The following is a 22,587-nucleotide window of genomic DNA, read 5'->3' on the forward strand; positions in this document are numbered from 1 at the left end:
AGTGAAAAAGAAGTGAGACAGGGACATATACATCAGTAGTAGAAATAGAATAAAAAGCCCTTTTAATTTGAACTGATATTAAAGACAATCAAAAGGGCAGATAATTCAGACTATAATTAGGACCACAAGAAAGTCAAAAATAGTGAGGTATCATAATCACCCTACGAAGAGCCATGTTCTTTAATTCTGCACTGTTTCTTATCCCCAGTGAGTCTCACACACACCTTCTTCAGCAGCCCTCTCCAGTTAGTTGCCTTATTAAAATAAAGATATTAAAAAAGCTAAGGAATAGCCAATATATGATAACAGAACAAAGAAGCCTTGGCTGTTCTCATATAACTAGAAATAATAATAATGACTTAGATTACTTGTTCAAAAAGGTAAGCAGTGTAAGACAGACATAAATATGTATGGGATAGAATAAAGGAGGCTTCATGTGAGCTATTGTTCGAGCTCACTATGCAGAACAGGAGAACTGGGAAGTTCTCCGTAGACTAAAAAGCTAGGAAATTAAAAAATAAATGAACGCAGCATCTATTTTTCAATTTCATAAGATATCTGGAACTGCAACAGTACTCAGTACTGCAGCATCTTATTAAAGCAAAGGGCCTGAGATGCTTCCAGAAAGCCCCAGCTCTGGGGCTCCTGGCCGGCCCGGCAACCTCCCACTCGCATCCCTGTGCCCGGCTGTCGAGAAGGGGCTCATGGCGTTGGGACATCCCCAGGAGAGCCGGGAGGGGGAGAGGCGAGGGGAACGGATCCTGGCCAGGATCCCCCCGGGCCTGCCCGCTCTAAGGGCCTCGGCAGGGTGGCAGGCCAGTTGTCCATCGCGTGCAGCGAGCAGCTAACGGGCTGAAATCAAGCCATTTCCTAAAGCACTTTCATTTTGACAAATCAGAAAATACTACGTTGGAATTTTTCTGCTCTTTCACTGGGTGTTTCTGTAAGTAACATAGTATCAGCTGTGTTTTTTTCCTGCAGTAAACCAAGCTGATAGACCCTGCACTTTAACTTTGCTAACCATGATGAAAGTTGTACGTTGCCTGTTTTCTTTCAAAGCAGCTTAATAAGACATATAGTTCCTCACGCTGCGGTGGTGCTTAGATGATTGCTGCTGTGGCCTTTGGGCTATCCCAGCAGCACCAGCCACTAGCAGTTTTTCTAAACTGACTGTAGTTGTATTCTAGCAATTTTTTCCCCTTTCTCTCCTTATGTACATTTGAGACAGGCGATCAAGCAAATATATGGCTATTTATTTTCCAGTACTGCAGTTAAAGTATGAACCATTACACAGAAGATGATTACTCTTTTCTTTCTCAGTTTGTATGCCTGACCTTGATAGCTTTGCCGTTTGCTCGTACAGTTGCCATGGAAATGGGAGAATGATCTTTCTGTTGATATCAATGCATAATTAAGGGTCAGTGAGACCGTTCAGGTCAAGAGATCGTCTTCTGAGTTCAGCTCCTCTGGGGGTGAACGTTATTCTCCAGAAATTTTATGTATGGGCTGATGCGGTTGTTAACCCTGGCATCCTAAATTAAACTATGAGCCCCACTGACTTCAAGATAAGGGACTGAAATATTTGCCAGATCTACAGATTTCCAATAAACACCTTCTCTGCGAGGCTGCTTTCTCTGTGTGTTCACAGCTGTACAAAACTATCAGGCTATGAGGCGTCAGCTGAACAGTGGTAACTGCCTGTGTGATTGCTTCTGCCCATTTCAAATTGTGTGTAAAATATAATCACTTATACTGGTAACAGCCCCCAGTGACAGACATTTTAGTCTCCCCAGGGTGTAGCTATTTCAGAGCCTTTTCTCCTAACAGCTGCTCTTGGAGAGTCTGACATTTCTACAAGGGCTGTTTCAAGAAGGACAGATAGCAGCATGTCCTTTCTCCCTTGAACATCAACAGCAGGTTCTTGCTTCTTCTGCCTCGGCAAACTTATATATTCAAAGCCTGTCCCTTTCTTCATGGGCCACGTTTTCTAGATTTTTTCATTGCTTTCCTCCACAGTCTTTCCAGTGGGATGACATTTTTTTTCTTGAAATATGATACCCCAACCCAAATATGATCCTCCATCTTAGGCATGACCAGTGGAGAGTACAGAGCAGGAACTACTCCATATTTTTAACATATGATGTTCCTGGTTTGACATCCCAGAGCAGTAAGATTTTTTTTTTTTTTGCAAAGGGATTACATCACTTACTGCAGTTTTATAAACTTACTCTCTATTTCATTATTAATTAAAATAAGCTGATCCCACATTAACAACTACGGTTGTGCTTTGACCAACTCTTTCATTGTTTAGGAAAAGCATCCCATCCATGCCATCCCACCCTCAAAGTGGCCCCATCCACATCCTCTTCCTATGCCAAAATAGACATGAAATGTCGTACTGTTCTCATTTCTTTTTTGCCTTTATTTCTTAAACTGAGATTTTTCAAAAGATTCGTCTGCCTATGGTTTTTGGCTCTCTGAGCACATCTACATTTTTTATATACCCCTTTCCACCCTCTGCATGTCCTTTCTGAACAACCTGTGCCCTTTCCTATCAGTATTCCCGTCATGTGAACTCTTCCATCAGCTCTCTGTTACAGCAAATGCTATGGGGTCCTTTTCATAACTTCTATAATTTGACAATCCCTCTTTATTAGTGCGGGGTCTATCAGCTTGGTTTACTGCAGGAGAAAAAAACAAAAAGATTCTCATTGCATGATATAACAACTATTAAAAAAAAGATTCAGATGGCTGTAAATAGCACAATAAGTAATTTCAGTATATTGCTTCAAGATGACTCATGGAAATTTAGTCATTTAAGAGTAGGAAGGGTTGGGCTAATAGAGATTCATGCTTCCCGTTGAGAATATACCTAGGGACAGACTATACAGAAAGCTGTCATGAGATTGAAGTCCTGCACTGGGCTCTTTCAAACTGGGTAAAACAACGGAGTCTATAGTGGAAGAAATAATTAGGTGCAAATGCTGGAGAAAAGTAGTGATGACATATGGCCTGGGCCATCTGGCACCCACAGGCTGGATCTAGCCCATAGGGACATTTCCATTGCCTTGTCCTTGGAAAAGACAGGTAATGAGTTTTCTGGCAACAAGCTGTTGTAACAAATTCCTGCTTCTGGGGTGAGTCCAACACAGAGCTAGGCACTAGGTCCATGTTAGAAGAAGGGCAGACACTGAAGGAACATCTGTTTTCACAAATGCTGAGCCTTCACAGCAGCCAAGGTTATATTATCCTATTAACTATATGCTATTTATTGATATCCTATTAACTCCTCTAACTAAACATTATGGTCATATTTTGTGAATTAGTTATTTGATATCTTTTGTTAGTCTGTCCTAACAGCATAATTCCATAACCTTCATCATCCCAGGACTACTTGATTGTTAACTCTGCATGGATTAAAAAAAATGCATAATTTTTGTTGTCTGGTTGTGAGGCAAAAAGTTGCTACTTTGCTGAGTGCTTGCTCTGTAGGTGCAATCTGAAAACAAAAGGACAATTTGACCTCTGGAAAAGAACTGACTCCTAATAAAGGCATACTATATAAAAAAGACCTGACCCATTAAAACATTACAATTTTTATTTTCTCTTTAAAAATTATGAACAACTGCTTCCTCCAGACTTCCCATTCAATCTACATTTGTGAGACTACTAAAAAAACCCCAAAGTGAAAGTACGTAATATTTGCTTGTCTTTCTTTTTTCCCCCTTGGAAGTAACTCTAGAATCAACTATTGAAGAAGAACCAAACACTGTAAAAACTAGAGAAATGAATAATTTGTGTTTAAGAAATCAATAAATCTTAAGAAGTTAAGGTTCTTAACTTAACTTAAGATTTATTGATTTCTTAATCGTCGTCTCTGGAGCTATTCAAAACCCACCTGGATGTAAGGATCAGGGCCTGTCTTTTTTACTTATTTTTTTTAATTTTTCATTTTTCACATGGGTTTTTGAATATTTGATTTTTTTTGGCTTCTGGCCATAGTCATCAATACCAGCTGCTGGGAAATTTGTTCTATCACCCACTATCAAGTCTCCCAATAAACTTTTTCAGCAGACACATCATTATTTAGATTTCCAAAACATTTAACATGTAACTGCAATAAACAGCCAACTGTTTTTTTTTTTTTTGGTTTTTTTTTTTTTTTTTGGTTTTAAGGGACTGGACCACTGATTGCCAATTTACTATAAATGATTTATGTTAAAAAAGACTATCACTGCTAGTCTATGATGGTACTAGATAGATCTTAAGTGTTCCTCTAACTGGAAATATTTATATTGCTTGTTCTTTTAGAGATTATTATGGGAGCATGGAAAACACATCTTTGGTTACACTGGGGCTATTCCAGGAGGGTCAAGTGGTTCTCTATAGCAGCAGTGCAGGATGGGCAGCACAAAGAGACCCAAATGCAGATAGTTTTTTGACGATTAAAGCATAAATATACAGACAACATAGACTTCACTAGGAATTAGAGCTGCTTTGGATGTCTCATGGGAGTGTATATTCTACCAGATATCCTGACTATCTTTATCGCCTCATCCAAAGTCAATTGTAAACACTCCTCGGCTGGATGTGCAACACTTCCGCTGTGAGAATAAGCTCTTATTATTTTCTTTGATGACTCAATAAGAAAGTTCAGTGGAAAATTAGCTTTAACCTTGGGCTTGGGGACTGAGGAGCAGAGAATGCTGTCTCAGCACTAGTGCAATGAGGGAGGCTGTGTCAAAGACAATGTTGAAAAGAACAGAATTTTTAGAGAGCAAATGGAAAAATCCCACTGTGAATAGTTCCCCAGGCAAATCCTACCCCCCGCCCCTGAAATCCAGCTTGCAAGGACATTACCTGTGTTCTTTATATTCTTTTAATGGCTTGAGCTAAATAAAAGGGGAAGAACATGTTTTAGTTAAGCTCTTACTACTTTTTTTTTGGAAAGTTTTCTTTCTGGTGCAAGTTTAGGAGAATGAAGTGATTCAAGAGACATGGGACTTGATCTGTGAGAAGACTTAGCAAAGCATGTATTCTTAAATCCCCTGCTAGGTGCTGAAGTCAAAAGTCAATGCTGCCAGTCCCTGGTATTGTCCTCTCAGCATTAAAGTTTTTCAGGTACCTCCATTTCTGATCACGTCTGTAATTACCAGAGTTTTGAAGGAAGACGTACACTGCAGTCGCCCCCCCCCCCCACACACACACTGAATACTTAATAAAAAAATAGGAAATACTAATAACGCAAGGATTAGATGAGACCCTTCTTTGTCAGGAGAGTGTCCTCACAACTAATCATCTGTGGCATTAAACTTTCTCTCTCTGATCCAATGAATATTCAATTACTCTATGTAAGTAGAACAGGTTCAATAGCAGAGAATGACCATCAAGCAGTGAGTCAAAATGCTCCTCTGGAAGAGGGGAACTGCAATCCTTTAGGCAGAAGAATATTATTTTAACACAGACCTCCTATACTCTGGGAAAAGTCTGTATCTCCTGGTCTCATCAGTGAAATTGGAGGCATCCCACTCATGGCTAAGAAAAGGAGCTTGACCCTCTTCATTCGCTTGGAGGAGAAGGGCTCAGGTACTAACTACCAGGACAGTTCTGTTGCCCCAAACAGACTACCCACAGTGAGAACAGTATGAGTCTCTCAAGACACTGCAGGGCAGCATGGAGAAGACCAACATGCCAGCCACAAAACTGCTGCGGACTGAGGACGAAAACCAGACCTAAAGGAGTGCTAGGCTGTGAGTCTCATTCAGCGATCCCTCGTGCTGGTGATGAGGGTGGCTCCCAGAGGCAAGGGAGCAGGAGTGAAGGCAGGCAGCCTATGGCTTTTATCTGAAGGGAAGAAAGTGCATGCACACTGCTACATGTGTGCTGTCAAACTAGAAATTTTAATTAACTCAAACACTATTATATAAACACCTACAAATACATTGTACACTGTACTCTTACTTAAATGAATTTCTTATTGATGAGATGTCAAATTATTTTTCATTAGCAAATCAAAATTAAAAGTGTTTCCCCTCCCCACAAAGCATGTTATATTACACATTAACAAACTAGAGCCTACTTCACTTTAATTCCTGAGCTTCAGCCTGAAGAAGCTGCTGGCACCTAGAAGAAAAGCAGCTCATTAATAGAGCAGCCAGTTACAAAGATCAGCATTGCATCTCCTACCAGCTATATGCTAGGTGCTCAGAGGAGCCTTTCTTATTTCATCTGCTGTATAGGATGTTAAGGCAGTTCCAGCTTTCAGGATGATTTATGAGAAGTGCCATTGCTTCAGCAGCATCTGCATTCCTGTTAGCATCTGTGGTGAAAGGGCTGGTTATTGTACATAGAGCTTAACAGAAAAGGAAGAATGCTCCCCTCTGTCTCTTCCTTCCCACTCTCATGATAAAAAGCAATCTGAAATTAGGTGCTACAACAACTTAGATTTTTTTTTTTTTAACCCTCATTGCTACAATACTTTTCATTAACAACATCTTTCCTAGATTCTAAACGGCATCCACAAAAAAAAAAAAAAAAAAAAAAAAAAGCAAAGAGAAAAAAGCTCTGAAGTGTTCATGAGCATTACTTGCTGAGGCTCACAACATCACTTTGAAACTTGCACGGAAACACAACATGGATTGGTTGTGAAGTTAGGATGGTAGCTGAGAGATTTTGACCCTCAGGCCTGTGCTGAGGCTCTGCTGAGCTGGTCACATCACTCACAGTGTATTACACTGGTGTGACTTTAGTTATTTTACATTTAGGAGTGTAAAAGAAGAGCTTGATCTTGTAGACTCCAAGTGGTATCAGTGCGCTTTGGATGATGCCCAGGTGCCTGTTGCAGTTCACCACTGAGGTTGCTCAGTGCTCCTCTAGCTGTCTCGTTGGAGTTAGTGGCAACACCCCCTCCCTCCCCGAAATCGCTCAGGCTTGGCCTTACTCCTTGGAGAATCAAGGGGGACAAGCGGGGAACAAACCTGCTGTGAGCTTGCAAAGGCCACGGCAGGAAGAACCACCATTCCTCAGCTGTTGCCAGGAATGAGAAGCCCTAATGCGGGTCAGAAGGAATATAAAAGGTGTGTGCTAGAAACTCTGCCAAACTGTATGAGACAAATTTTCGTAATATCAATCAAAATTGCTAAACAGGGTTTCACAGTAGTTGTCCAGCTTTCAGGTTACTGAATGCTACTTGTAGCAATTTGGAAACAAAGGCTAAATTCACTTTTCCTGATATTAATCTGAGATTTTTGTTACAGGCTTTTTTTTGTTTGCCTTTAAAGTACAAGGGGTAATGTTGATAGTGTCTTGTGAAGGGTGTAGGAAATGAGAGAAATTTCAGTTAAAAGGCCTATTTGTGAGGGTAACAATTTTGATGAATTATTGTGAAGGAATTTTGCTTTTATAGACAGTATTTCCTCCAACTATTATATAATCTTGGCCTATGGGTCTGAATTTAGTTCTTACTTCAGCAGGCATCATGACTGAAAAGTAGATGTCAGAAGTCTTAAAAGGATTAGTGCTCCATATATAACCAATAAAATTGATTTGTGAATTAGGGGCCCCTTTACAGAAGTAATAACATTTTCTTTCTGCAAGCAGTGAAGTTTTTCTTGTGGCTGTCAGTGTAGTCATTCTGCATCGGTATAAGAAGAAATTGATTGTGCTCAGGGCAATAGCAGAAAAGGGCAGAGATTAAATAAGGGGACAGGAGTAAGCTCAGTTGAGGAGGACTGTTTAAACCAATTGCAAATACAATAAAACTATAAGACCCAAGCTGGCTCTTGGAAAAATGTTCCTAGTAACTTTATAACTGTGCAATAATATTTTGTATGATGTTAGTGATGAAAATATGTCTCAGAGGCTCTGAAACTTGTACTTCTCACACACTTCAATGCAACTGAGATAATTATCCAGCTCAGAAAACTTCCTTCTGCTGTTAAGTGATTAATCCCATCTCAGACTGAGAAAGATGCACAGGAAAATATAAAAAACCTGCACTATGTTGAGTGCTAAAACAAAAGCAATCAAAAGCCAAATAAAGGAATTTGGAGTAGGTGGTCTTTGGTGAGTAAGGTTTACTTCTTCAGCATAAAAACTGGAAAAGTGAAGATAATTCTATTTTTTTCCCAGTGCGAGACTTAGAGTGAATGGATGCTAGATGAACAGATTGATTAAGAGGCAATGAAGAATGTTAATGCTGTTCTTGCAAGTACTATATCAGAAGGATTTTTCAAAGGATTTTCACAAGATCTCTCCCTCCCCCAAAATGCATTCATGAACAGATGCTCAAGTGAGCAGGGCTATGCACTTTTAAGGAACAGCAATGGGTGCAGAGCAGCCTGTGCACATCTGACAGCAGGACCTGGCCACTGTGCAGGACCAACTCATTGCTGCTTGCTTTTTACCAAAAAAAAAAAAAAAAAAAAAAAAAAAAAACAAACAAACAAACAAAAAAAACACACATATCAGTCTGAATTAAATCAACTCTCAAAGTGGCTCTATTGAGGAGTGCTTTCCAAGTCCACGCAGGCCACCCAAAGGGATTCACTGGGGCACAGTGAGAAACAGCCCTAACTGCAGTCTGCATTGGTAGTTGCACCGTGTACAATTAGTAGTATCCCAAAGGCTGTTCTATATGCTCTGAATATGAAGATGTCATCAGACTCAAGAGAGCATTTTCCAGAAGTTGTCTGTATTCCGAAGTGGCACATATAAACAAGTACATATAAAACAAAAACCACACACACACACACAAAAAAAAAGAGCTGAAAGGAAGCAACAGAAAGGAGACGCTCTTCATTCATTGCAGGGCTGACAATTTAGTGTACATAGAGATAAAAGCCTCACGAAACGTAATGCTAATAGAATGCGGAGGAGCAACAACGTCTGCGCTTTTAGCCGCGAGTGGGAGAGAGAGGCTGCTAGGGCGCCTCCAGGTCCAAAGGCCTGAGCACGACAGGGGCGCGCAGGAGACATTCACAGGGACCTCTGCAGCAAGGCAATGGCCATTTTCCCCCCCGGTTTTCCATTATATGAGAACAGAAAGAGACACAAAGATTTTAGCAAGGTTTGTAAAGTCCTGGTGGGGACCTCACTGGCCTCACTATCTGCAACGTAAGAGCTGCCCCCTGCCCAGAAGTATTACTGCAGTGTGTCACCGATTGCATCACTGACAGCATAAAAGATGTCACTGCCATCCCTGGAGTTACAAGGTTACATATATTAAGTCATTTGTATTTTTCATCCAAAAGCAACATGTATCTGATTCCTTTCTGTATGTTAGTGTACTATTACTAATCAACCAAAATATTCAAGCAGCAAAAATGTGGGAATAAAAAATATGTATGATGTGCAGTGTGGTGGAATTAATATGCCTAGTGGAACATTAACTTCTGTATTTCTAGGGTTTTTTTTGTGTGTGATTTTTTAACCATGGTTAATGGTGGTCTGACACAGCATTTTACATTTAATATTTTTCTTCTTCAAAATTCAAAGACAAAAATGAAATAAGGAAGGGGAGGGGAGAGAGAAGTAGAAGAAAATTAAAGAGGGTGAGGAAACAATAGAGCTGAGTTCTCTGCTCGGTGCAGAAAGCTCATAAACACCTTGAACTAATAATTTCAGCCATAGGGTGAAGTTCACAGCAGGCATACAAAGCTATGCAATAATTAAACAAACAAACAAAACAAAAAAAAAACCTGTAATATGTGATTTAAGTGATACACAAGCAGAGTCGACCCTTAGATAGTCTGAAATGGACTTCACCCCCCCTCCCCCAGCTGGTTGCTCTTTTAAATGGATGTGCACCTAGAGCAGCACATATATAGGTGGAAGAAAATTCCATGCATCTCTATTTTGTATTCATTTTTAGCCATGCATTTCTGCTGCACATACTCTGGACCTAGTGTTTGAAAATGAATTGTCTTCATTAATACCTTTTTAATTTGTATTTTTTTTTAATGTTTAAAATATTTGGGATGTTAAAGGCTCCTGAAAATGCGAACAGTGAGGAGGATTTCAAAAACATTGAAATTAAGTACCGAACTCCTTTCTGTCCAAGACCACAAACTACAGACAAAGCTTTTTTTGCTGAGATTTTGAAAACATAATGAAAACTTATTTTTGGCAACAAATCATCTAGGGAAAATTATATTCCAAACTGCAAAGTCTATGAAAATTGAGAGAGTACAAGAACAAAAGAGGGACAGAGGAAAGGAGGTTTTACAAACCTCCAGGTTTTACACACGTTTACACACTGTTTGACATCATAGCAATCACCTACCATATCAGGCTAGAGGGAACGTCTGGACCATCACAGAAACCAAAAGTACCTGATGCACCCGCGGCGGGTCCGTGCGTCCTGCCCTAGGCTGCCCCGAGGCATCTTCCCGAAGCCACGCGAGCTCTGTGCAGGTCCCTGTGCACGCATGGCATCGCAAGGCGTGCTCTGCTGGCGGCTCCCCGGCAATACGTGTCTTACGTTACAGCTGAGGTGAACAACTCCCCTAATCTTAGCAGGAAAGAGAACAAAACCAAAAAGACCCACCATCCTTGATTCATGAAAATAAATCTGTATCACTTAGTGGCTCTAGAATTGTACTCTTTTAAGTGTATATTATAACTCAATAAGAGAACTCAAGCTTTATTTCTTCGTATTCTGGCTGAAAAATTTCTTTGTGGAGTTAAATTGAATTGTGTAGAAGTATTCATGGCCATGGACATTAAGATACTTATCAGTATGGGGAGTTGGAGAACCCTGACTCTGACCTCCTTCCCTGTCACAGGTTTTTCAATAAACCTGAAGCCTATGCAACATTTCAACGTACACTTTTAATCAAGGATATAACGAACTGTGCCCTCAGGTCATTGAAATGAACATGATGTCTTGGATCTAAGCATTTAATTAAACTTTCTTTTTTTCGTTGAATTATATTGTACAACCACCTCATTTGTCTCATGCTTGCTATAATTATAATGATGTCTTGTCATGCAGTTCTTTTCTGTACCTGTACTTTAACCCAGATGAGGGGGTAAAAGGCACAATTAAGACATTAGTCTCCTTAGAACAACTTTGTTTCTTGTACAGATTTCCTGCTAAAAAAAAAAAAAAAAAAAAAAAAAAAAAAAAAAAATGAAGTGAGTTTCTGAGAAAATCCCTGTAATAGGGATTAGATCTACCACGCCTGTAGATTCAGGATGTCTCTAGATGAGAAAGCTTCCTTCCTTCTGCTTTCTGCCTTGTTGCACCAATGCTGTTCTTGGCTGCCTAGGAGGACAAGAGTCCTGCAATTGCCCTTTGCAATCTGTCACAGAAAACGTGATGCCCAGGTGTGCAAAGCATCAACATCTACTCAGCGTTGACAGGCAAAGTTACTCTGGGCTACCTAGTCAGCAGTGTTTTGACAGCAAGAGCGTTCTGCCCTGTGGGATTTTCGGGGAGCCGTGAACAGTTACTGAATGGACAGGCTTCACGAATACCTTCTGGTCGTCTGACGCGAGTTACATGTATAGCCCAGGACCATTTTCTAGGAGAGAGTGATGACTTAGTAACGTGGTCAGTACCTATTGGTCACCTGGCCTGGCTCTATCTTATACCTGCCTTTATCAGGTCAAACTGATGTGGAAAAACTGAACTGTGGAAGATTTGATGGTTTTAATCAAAAAACAGATGGATTAGACTAAGAACAAAAGAAGCGCCATCGCAGATCAGACTGAATGGACTGGTGCTCTATCTATCTGTCCCAGGATCCTTACTATAAAATGTCAGGCAGATTTATTCTTCTCCAAACACCTGCTTCCAGCTTTCAGTACACAAAAGATTAGGGACTTTCCGCATAAGTGCCTGCACCTGGATTGTCACATTTAACAGTATATCGCGAAACTCTTCCATGAATTTACTGGATCCTTTTTTACGCCTCTGAAACATCTTGTGCCAAGGACTTCCACAATGTTATCATATTGTCTTCATTATTTTTTCCTATGATTACACTAAAAACACTCTATAGGACTAATACTGTTACAGTTAACATTACAGGGTGTATGCACACATGAAAATACAATTCTTTAGTACAATTCATCAGTACAAATAAGATTTTTTGGGACAGTAAGAAAAAAGATTCCCTGAAAGTTTCATAAGACGACAATTGTGTAAGATAAACAATAATCTGTGAGTTGAGTTTTGTCAGCTTGCCTGTCTCTCTAGAAAGTGGTTGACTGATAATTCAGTTGCAGAAGAGATTATTAAGAACGTTTTAATAAAAACAGGAAATGGACCAAGAACTGTCAGTAACTATTCTGCAGAGTCCTGTGTGCTTTCTCTGAGGTTCGGATGCCCTTAATTTCTTTTGCAGATGAAGGAAATGCACCTTCTACAAGAGGCTCATAGTTCTTTGGGTCTTTAATGTAGAAAACTATGGAGATGGTGAGGAAATGTAGTTCTGACCTCTCCATTTTTCTAAATGAAATGCATTTGTTTTTTTCTATTTATATAGAATTTGATCCACAGAATTCAATTGTTGTAGAAAAATCTATGATCGCTTAATTTCCTACTACAATACTACAATTTCTTTTATTCTTCTACTACAACAAACATCCTGTACTTAGCTCACAAAGGCAAATACAAGATTTTCTCAATGCTATTAGCTTTTCAGCTGTCTTATCACCTTTAACTGAAATTCTGCCAGTACTGCAAGCTGAGCACAGTGAACATAGGTCAGGAGAGACCTCCAAGAAACACAAGTCATTTCAGAAATTGGCGTACTTTTCTCTGAATCAAGTCTGAACAAAGCACAACAGTAGCAGAATAATACTATGGGGTCAGAGATTTTGCATTTGGCAACAGGGGTAAACCAAGTTTCTTCCCATTTGTGATGATTAAAGATCCCAAGTCACTTTCTAGAAAAGAAATACCACATTGCTTTGGCCCAACTGTAGCACTAAGCAAATGTATTTCACTTACATTATCCAGTGGTTTTAGTTTTTCCACGCAACTGCGTTGTTCTCAGTTTCTGCTCTCTACTTTCTACACTCAGATTATTTTTATATTTTACTGATGAAATGATTACACTTCAGTACCAGCTTAAGACATAGCTACTGTAGTTATATGATCACCTCTCCTGCTTCTCCCTCCCCACCTTGGTTACTGACTGTCTCAATCCACAGTTAACTCACTGGATAGCAAATTCCATTGTTATCCCCATTTTTACAGATGAGAATTAAGCAATTTAAAGACTTCCCCATAAATACCAAATAATTTCATCACTGACTTATTCTATTACAGTTAAGCCACCATTTCTCTCTGCCAACCTTCTGCTTACACTTATATGCATACCATCCCCTGACTTGAGGAAATAATTGATAAGGAAACTACGTTGCCCGAAGTTTGTCCATTTTTTTCACATTTCCTGTCTCTGATTTCTCTTTCAGACTAACCGCCAAAGCAGTTGCTGTGTTGTTACCAATCCTGGGAAGCTCGTGGATCTTTGGCGTTCTAACTGTCAATGACCACGCATTAGTATTTCAGTATATGTTTGCTATATTCAATTCATTACAAGTAAGTACCTGGTGTGAAAGTATATGGCTGCCAAACTGCTGCTGAGATCCAACAAATGGATCGTTAGAAATGCTTCCACAAGCTCATATTTATTGGATTTTTCCCATGTCCCTTCCTGAGTCTTTTAAGTCTGTGCTGACAGTACAGAGCTGCCAGTTGTTTCGTCTCTGCTTGAGCAGAGCTTTCATTCCACTCCTTAGTGCTTTCAGTAGCAATAATTAAATGAATGAGACAATGAGCTCAAGAAGTGAAATTCATTCTTCCAGCACCAGGTACCAAAGGCTACCTTCTTCTTTGGGGATACCTGAACAATTTTCCAGTGTCAGTTTGAGGCTTCAGTACTGAGGCTAAGTGGAAGCAAACAAAAGTTTTGGGGATCGGGGCAGTGTAAGGAATAGAAGGGGAGGGATACTGCATTTTGCAGAAATCAGCACGAGTCTTGCACGAAGGCAATTAGACCCTTGTGAAGACACCAATCCAAGAAAATAGCTCTGTTTGAGAAAGAACATAAGCATCTGCTTAGCTTTTAGCAGCGGCTTGATTAGAGGCATAAATCTAAAGTTGCAAGCATTTCTCAGGAAAACATTATAATACAAAGAAGAAGAAAAATGAATTCTTGTGAATTGCTTATTCAACAGAACAAGCTCAGAAATAAATACCACTATAGTCCCAGAAAGAGTAGAGTTCTCCGGGTTTCAATTTTCATCCCGCGTCCTCCTGCCAAAAAAAACCCCACATCAAAATAGTTTGCCTGTCAGGCCCAATAAAATTATTTTGGGAAAGCCTTTTTGCTTTCCATTGAACAAAAAAGTACAAAGAAAGCAAATGTCTGTTGTGAAAGTTTTCCTAATGGCAATACCTGTTTTTTAACATGAAACGTATTGATGCAATGTTTCCCAAAGAGCATTTCCCCCAGTGTTATCTTTGCAAACACAGACAGAATGTTTCCCTATAACTAATGAAAATAGAACACCTGCAATACAAAGTTTGGGTGTGCTGCTTCACGGGAGAAGGTCCAGGCAAGCCTCGTAGCAACCTGTAAGATTCTCCTTTTTAACTTGGGGCAGAATCTGGACCACTCCTTGTTTATAGATCTCCATCTACTTGATGCCTGCTTTGTACAATACTGTATGAAATTCAGACTTTATCCTTCTCTCTTATCTGTTTTCAGGGATTTTTCATCTTCCTGTTTCACTGTCTTCTGAATTCAGAGGTATGTTTTCCTCAATAAATACCTTAAATGAGATTTTTTTTTGTAGTAGCAGTAGTAGAAGTAGGACTTGAGCCTTTTTGCAACAGTGCAAGTTCAGTAAATTCATTTGAAATGATGTTTGGTATTTTTAAGTAATCACTGTTTAATGCCGCTGCTTTGTGAGTTATCGTTATTCCTCAGTCCCAGTTGCTCAGTAACGTACGCTATTTCTATGTAGATGTCTCTGCAGTTCATACAGATGGTGGGAGCAATGCCAAACTCAAGAGTAGAAAACAAAAAAATGGCTTTTCCCCACTGTCACTGCCTGTTGCATCACTGACCTTATTTTTCTTTCAATAATGACATTTTTTTTTTCAATGTATAGCATTTTGATCCATGCCTGTCATTTATTTTATATGAGAGAGAATTTGGGGTGTGCGGCAGGGGCACAGGAACAGATGGGACAGGAACAGAAGGACTCTCCCGGCACGGAGCGAGCCTAGCGGGGTGTGGACTACGCTGCTAAGTGAGAAAGTTTAAATTGGGGCAGGAGGACTTGCTCTGGCAGTCCCTGTTGGTGGGCCTCTGCCTTTATTATATCTGGAGTTCCAGAGAGGAAAATAAATATTAATCTCAGTAAAACATACTTTTGGAGATTGCTCATGCATTTCTTAATGGGAAACCAAACAGAGTAGAACATATTCCAGGTATTTTTCTTGGCGGGAAAGGAAGGTTCTCACAATGCAGCAAGAGGAATCTCTGCCCATTAAGCCTTGTCTTTCAGACCAGCTGGGGTAAAGCCAAAGCCTGGCCCCTGTACGCAGGCCCTGTGGGGACCACCTCTGCCGGGCCCCGAGCTGGCAGCACCCTCTCCTCCCACGGCAGGGTAGAAAACGCCCACAAAGTACAAAGATAAAACTTTGTAAAGAAAGCTGTTTCCAGCATGCTGACAAGGGGGCACTGATCAGCCAATATCCATATACCTTAATTTTCCCAGGTCTTTTCCTTATATAAGCTACTAAATAGCTCTGCTCCATAACCTGCTACTTCTCCCTATGCTTCAGAAGCACTCTGGCTCTATGTGGAGGATCACTCATGACAGTCTTTTCATTAATCAGCTGCAATTTGTTAAAGTTTGCTAAGCTATCGAGTCTTAGGGTATTGACTGGATCTTTACTGCACTGAGTCCAGAGTGAGTAAAATTCTTGAACTTTACTGGAATCAGCTAAAGCTACGCAGGCAGGTTAAATTTAAGGAAGAAAGACAGTTCTTTATTTTATTTTTCTCCAGGCTCCTCCTCCTTTCTGTCAAGCATCTTAGTCTAACAGCAAATACAAATACTTGAATTTCTGCCATTTTTCCACAAACCTAATGAGAAATGAAATTGATAAGTTTTTCAGATTTTGAATCCTTGTCAAACAGTTCATATATAGCTAATGTGAACAGTCACCTTTGAAGAGCAGCTCATATAGACTCCATTGTACGCTATGCATGCAAATTTAAGACACTCCTTGAGCTAAACCTTTGCTATAAAGAAAAATCCATAGATATGTCCAAGTAGCTGGGGAAAACACAGTTTTATTCTCAGTGTTCCTGGACAAGAAATATCTCAGCACTATAAAGGACCACAGGAAGACAAGGCTGACAGACGTGGGAGGGCACCCACCCCGGCGTGGTGCGACATACCCCAGTCACCCCGGCAAAGGAAGCCCCTTAGCTTCTCCACGCAGCTTATCTCAGTGCCTAACTAGCCCTAATCCCGTCTTTCCTAGCAGCTTCCTTGTTTTAATCCTTCTTGCTACAGTTTGGACTCGCTATTTCTTGTTTTAGCCACCATATGTTATATACATGTATGCATGCATACACACACTCACACATATATATATAAAAAGCAGGTAATTCCGTTTCTTCCTGCAGAAGAGGGAAGACTTATCCTATCTTCCCTCAGGCTCCTCCTTAGATTAAAGGACCCAAGCTTCTCATAACTTGTGCTGTATCAACCTGTAATCCTCCTCAGTCTTTTCAGGGTTGTCTCCAAATAGCCCATGTTTTCCTTGGGATGCCGGGCACCGTATCGTAGCTGAGGCCTGGCCATTGTAGAAGAGGGAGAAAGGATTACTTTGGGTATTTTGCAGCCTACGCTCCTCCTGACAAAATCCACAACACTGATGAACCACTGTTAAACTAGCAATACCGATTGCTAAACCCCCTATTCTCTCCTTACCAAACTTTGTTTATGCAGTAGACTATTTTTTCCATGGTGCAGAATCTTACCTACATCTATAGAGAATTTCATCCATCATCTTCTATACAATTTCATTTCCCAAAAGGCTGGCAGCTGCCTCACCTCCTCAAGGCAGACAGGCACCGTTAAAACTGCATGAGCTGCAGGGAAGAACCTTCCTGAATGGGGGGAAGCTCGTGGTCATCTTAGGCTGTATATTTGGTTTAAAACACAAAAGAGAGTTAAAGTGTCCTAGGGAGCTGCTGAGAGTCTTTCAGAACAGGACTGCACACACTGGAGATACAAGCATATATACCCTGCGGGTTTGCTTTCTGCTTATAATTTTATTTATTTATTTTTAAACAAGAGGAAAGGTAATACAGTCACAGCTTGGACATCTAAGAGGATGGGATAACCCAGATAACATGAATATACCGCCAGTGAAATGAGACAGGAGTGAGCTTGTAAAATGCTTTGTATTTAATGTATGTTACTTGAAAAGTGAAGTTACAATTTCAAATCATAAATATAAAAACAAATATAGAGGTTTTTGCTTGTTGTTTTTGGTACAGTAATGCTAATGTGGAAGTATGATAATAAGGAAATGACTCAAGACTGAACCTGACAAAATACAGCTTTACTGAAAGATAATCTTCTATTTGGTTTCATATTTTTTTCCTAAGGTTAGAGCTGCCTTTAAGCACAAAACCAAGGTCTGGTCCCTCACCAGTAGTTCAATTCGTAATGTGAACGTGAAGCCCTTCAATTCAGACATTGTAAGTAATCCCTTCCCCCACATCGTACAAATTTTCTACGTGAAATCCAGTTGGGACGAGCAGGACACAGGGAGGCACGTGGGTATCGCGTAGTACCTAACCTGCCACGACTGTGCAGTCAGGCGGAATCAGCAAGCACTACGTCCCAGTCACAACATTTGCTTAGAAAGCAAAGGGCTAAATTCTACTTTCTAGTAAATCATCAATTAAAGTTAAGCAAGCTTTACCAGCTCTGGAGTATAGCTCACTGAGACTTTTCTCATCGGTTGTAGTGCACATCATATTATGTATTCAAGCAGTATTTTGGTAATACCTTTGTATGATGATTATGGCTTTTTGACAGAGTGCTTTTACATTTAAGTTTGAAGAATAAACTCTTAAATAAATCAACACATGCACGCATCATATGTTTTCCTAGCTATCCTTAAATTTTCTTGAGGCAAAATACATTTGTTCTTACAAAGAACCAGACTTCTGAATTGATAGATATTATTAAGCAATCACTGCCAATCACCTTAGAACCTGGCAATAACTGTTAAAAGTCCTTTATGGCATATGCTCTCAAGACTGACAATGCTGTAATTGAAATAAAAGCTTGAAAGCATCTATTGACTCCAGATAAGAGCAGTTTAGCAAAACAAATCAATCTACTTCCAATATTATTTTGTCTTCTAGATGACTGGGAACAGGCCAGCCACAAGCCCCACGAAGCTGAACACCTGGGATAAGAGCACCAATTCAGCTAATCGCATTGATTTATCAGCAGTCTGACAGTGATACCAGCTTCTCAGTGAAGAAAAAAAAAAATCAAGCCATTCATTCAGGACTTCTGACACAGTGTCCACCAGTATTTTCTCACTGTTAATACCAGTAGAAAAAGTGCTCTTTTAATCACTGCCTAATAAATTGGAAATTGGCATCTTGTTTTATTGAGTAAATAGTCCTCCTCTGCTTGCCTTCAAAACTGTAGCGCAATCTACCACTTTGCTATTAGCAATATCTGTAAAAACAACTAACAAAAATATACACTGGATGATTTTGTCAGCCATGATGAAAACACTAGGTATTTAAAAGGACTTACTGCTATCTGAATCATTCCCAGCTCCCAGAACCAAGGAAAGGCAACATACCTTGGGAAAGATGGACTTTTATGCTCTGAAATGAAATGCTTCCCACTGTGATGCTGTAATGGAGCTACTCTGGTCATGCTGTGCACTGTTTAATACCTTACAGAATCCAATTACCCAAGTGAAATTTATTCTGAATACACAGAGTCAACAGGTGATTAATTTAAATACCCCAAGGAAGCCAGAACTTGAGGAAGAAGCAGGTTCCAGCTATTCAGCTCCCAGTATGGGTACGGAAATAGCAAAGCTAATATACATATGTCTCTGCACATAAACAGTACCTGTAACACACACTAGTCATATACATGGCCTGTATTTTAGATATTCCTCTTTACATTCTATCTATAAGAGAGAGAAATGGCTAGGGTTGTCCTCCAGCAGTCCGCAGCATTTCTGTCACCGAGGTGCGTCTGCTGTCATATCACGGTGCAAAGCATTTGTATTGCTTTGCCTGAAGCTTTTGGATGCAATCAACAACTGTCCATCAAGCGCATTTCACAACGGCTCCCTGGCTTTTGGAAATCAAAACCTGGCACTGTGACTTATCTTTCTCCTTTTACCAGTCAGATTGAGACACTGAATTCCAAACGCAAAACCGTAATGCAGCAATATACTGTGAAGACAGCCAGATTACAAATAAGTCTATGTATTATCACCTACAGACATCTTTTAAATAGGTCTCTTCTGAGTCTTTTGTGGTTTTAAACTCTGCTCGGCACTTAATAGCTTCTGCTTTAGCACTGCTGTGAAGTAGAAAATATTGTAATTTTTCTTTTGACCAATGTTTTCTAGGTTCTCAAAAGGGATGTTTGGAGCACAAGGGGGTGAAATCTCAGCCACACCAATGCTGCACCTATTCAGCTGGGGAGAGGAAAAAGTAGACTACAAGCCCCAGAGGTGGTCAGAGCCCCTACACGCATACCTTGCTCTGAGATGTACTCCACAGCAGGAGTCCCCAGGAACCATTTCCCAAGATGAAGCCACCTTAGGAGAAGGGCTTTGCAGCCTTGTCTCCTTATTCCCAGGTGTTCCTTATGTGCAGTCACAGTTTCTCTAAGGCACCTGGTGTTCTGGTTCGCAGGAATTACCAAGGTAATTATATTGGCTTTCAAGTATACTAGGAAAGTGTACTTTCCTAGTACAAAAATATCACAACAAAGAAGGAGATAAGCAAGTCTTCACTCCCTCCTACCCCCAACCTCTCCAAGAGTTATTTTCTTAATTTAAGGCTTGTATCTTCAACAGCTTGGACCACCTCTGATTCCCAGTCAATCTAGCAAGACATCTGCTATTGATTTCCAAGACAAAAGCTATCTGCTCCCTAATACACATGGTAAAAATTGCTCATTGGATAGTAAATTTGAAAGAGGAAAAAAAAAAAGTTTGAGGTTTAGGGAACAGTAGGTATTAGGATTGAATTTAGTGAAGTGTTTCATTCAAAGGAAGTGGAGTTGAAAGTTCAGAAAACATCAATGTGTTTCATTTCTGATCGATACAAAGCAAGTTCTCTGATGTTTCTTTCACAAGGAAAAAAAAAACAAAAAGTAATTGTTTCAGTTTGGACCAAGCTTTTCCATCTCCCTCACCTGGCAAAGATTTGTCATATGGAGAACAAACTGAAAAATCCACAGGTCACTCAAGTCTATTGGTGAATAGAAATTGAAACATTTTACAAAAATTAACTTAGTTTCCCCAGATACATGCTGAATTTATGCAGCTAATAACAGGGCAGAATGTGACACATTGTGTGTCATTCATGCAATATATATGCTTCTAAACTTGTGTTTCCTACCTTGCTAAACAACTCTTAAGCTGTTGACGGCTAACCATAAAAGGAGGGTCAGTAAAAGCTAAATATCTAAGTGTCTATGTCTTTCTTTTGACTTTTATGTATGGCTTTTTTTCTAGCCCTTTGAACATTGAACATCTTACAGCTGTGCAAACATATCTGCTTTTCTTAGCCCAAGTTTTTTTTTTTTTTTTTTTTTTTTTTTTTTTTCCCAAAAGATACAGGAGAAGGAGCCCTCAGACTGTATGGAGGCAGACATACAGAACAGTACTGTGATAACAGAGTTCAAAGCATCTGTATTGTGTGCAGACAACATATTTAAGCATAGTTTTTGATACTGGAGCACATTTTGTTTTAAATCACTGTGACCATGCATGTAGCTTTAAACCCTCTTTGATAACTTCTCTTATAATCATTATGTTGTAGCATGAACAGTTCTGTGAATGAACCAGAGGAAATAAAAGCTGTTTTTAATCTTATTTTTTAAGTATATTCCTCTCTGCCATGCTCACTGTATGCATCTCCTCCTTGCTGACTGTATATCTGTCGCACATGTTACTGCCCAAGGTCCATTTGGAAATAACACAGGACATTCAAGTGACAGTAGCCAGTGTGAAGGGTTAAATCTGTTTTTCATCCAGGTGTACCATATTTTAAAATTGATCACCAAAAATAATGACAATGCTTTGGGTTTTATACTTAAGAATGTGACATAGATGTATTATATGTTGAGGGAGCATTTATTATCCTGTATCTACTGAGATTCACTGCGGGTACGACAGCATTTCCTCCAGTGAATAACCTGCAACCCCTGCTTTAACTTTTGAACACTACTTGTAATGAAACAATATATCTTGTTTATGTCACATGGGGTTAGCAGTTAGAACACTGTATTTATGATATTAGTTTAGGGATGGGATTTCTTCTGTTTTGGATAAACTAGTAAAAACACAAATGAGAAAAACATTTCCCATTTCCATCTAAGCCTGTTCTTTTTGTTTGATTCAATGTATGTTGTTGTTACTGAATGCAGTAAGTGTACTGAATAAGAAATGCTCAAATGAATCTTTAAATAGTCTCTTCCTGTCCTCAGTCTTTTGAAGTCTGAAAGTATTTCAGTTTATTTATGGGCTTGTATATAACAGCTTTTGCAATATTTTTTCAGGACAGCATCATTTTGTCAACAGTATGAAATCTTAATTGAATGAGATGCGAGTTTTAAAATAGATAATGTAGCAAGAATGACTTTGCTAGTAAGCAGTAAAGTAATTTAGTTTCATTGTTTCCCCTCCAAATAAATAAGAAATCCTAATTTCCTAAAAGGGCTTGTATTTGTTTGCATTATTTTGACATGGGTTATGAACAACATTAGGGAAGTTATGGCTTCCTGTGAATACTAATGTTGTGCTTAAGCAAGCAGATTTTTTACCTGTATTAGAAATCCTATTGAATATTTGCCTTACGTGGCCTAGTGCGGCCCAGATAATGTGCAAATAATATTTTTATATAACATTTACACCCACAGAATATCCTGAGGGAAGTCACTGCCTCCCCTATAAGAAAGCAGCCCGTTTGCTGAAGCAGCTGCTGTGGATTATTTCTGTAACCCAGCTATTCCAGCAACCCGCTCGGGCTCGGGCGCGGGCTCGGGCGCATGGACAGGGCCAGCAGGACAGCTCCTTCCAGGAAAGCCGGGCTTTTCTCATTGCCCTGCTCGTCTTCCGCTGCGTGACTTTCAGCAAGCAGCTTTCCCCTTCTACATGCTTCCCCTCCAACTTCCCCCTTATTTCTCCCCAAAATAAGGCTAACGATCCTGTCCTTTTTTATAAAGCGCTCTGAGGCTCCCGGCTGACCAGCAGAGCGGTTTTCATGACGAGGAAGGCTCCGCAGTCGTCCTGGTTCTTCCTCCTCTTGCTGGCTGCAGTGC

General features: G+C 39.9%; 1 protein-coding gene across 1 annotated transcript in view; it reads left to right on the plus strand.

Moving 5' to 3' along the window:
* ADGRD1 (adhesion G protein-coupled receptor D1) overlaps positions 1 to 21,139 on the plus strand; it is a 161,667-nt gene extending 140,528 nt beyond the window's left edge. The window contains exons 24-27 of the mRNA XM_062590274.1: positions 13,426 to 13,552; positions 14,724 to 14,765; positions 17,652 to 17,744; positions 18,420 to 21,139. Of these exons, the coding sequence (XP_062446258.1) occupies positions 13,426 to 13,552; positions 14,724 to 14,765; positions 17,652 to 17,744; positions 18,420 to 18,515 (358 nt within the window). The 3' untranslated portion in view covers positions 18,516 to 21,139. The remainder of the gene's footprint in view (positions 1 to 13,425; positions 13,553 to 14,723; positions 14,766 to 17,651; positions 17,745 to 18,419) is intronic.
* Positions 21,140 to 22,587: the final 1,448 nt, after the last annotated feature.

This window comes from Rhea pennata, chromosome 17 (genome assembly GCF_028389875.1).
Source record: "Rhea pennata isolate bPtePen1 chromosome 17, bPtePen1.pri, whole genome shotgun sequence".
NCBI classification, from domain to species: Eukaryota; Metazoa; Chordata; class Aves; order Rheiformes; family Rheidae; genus Rhea; species Rhea pennata.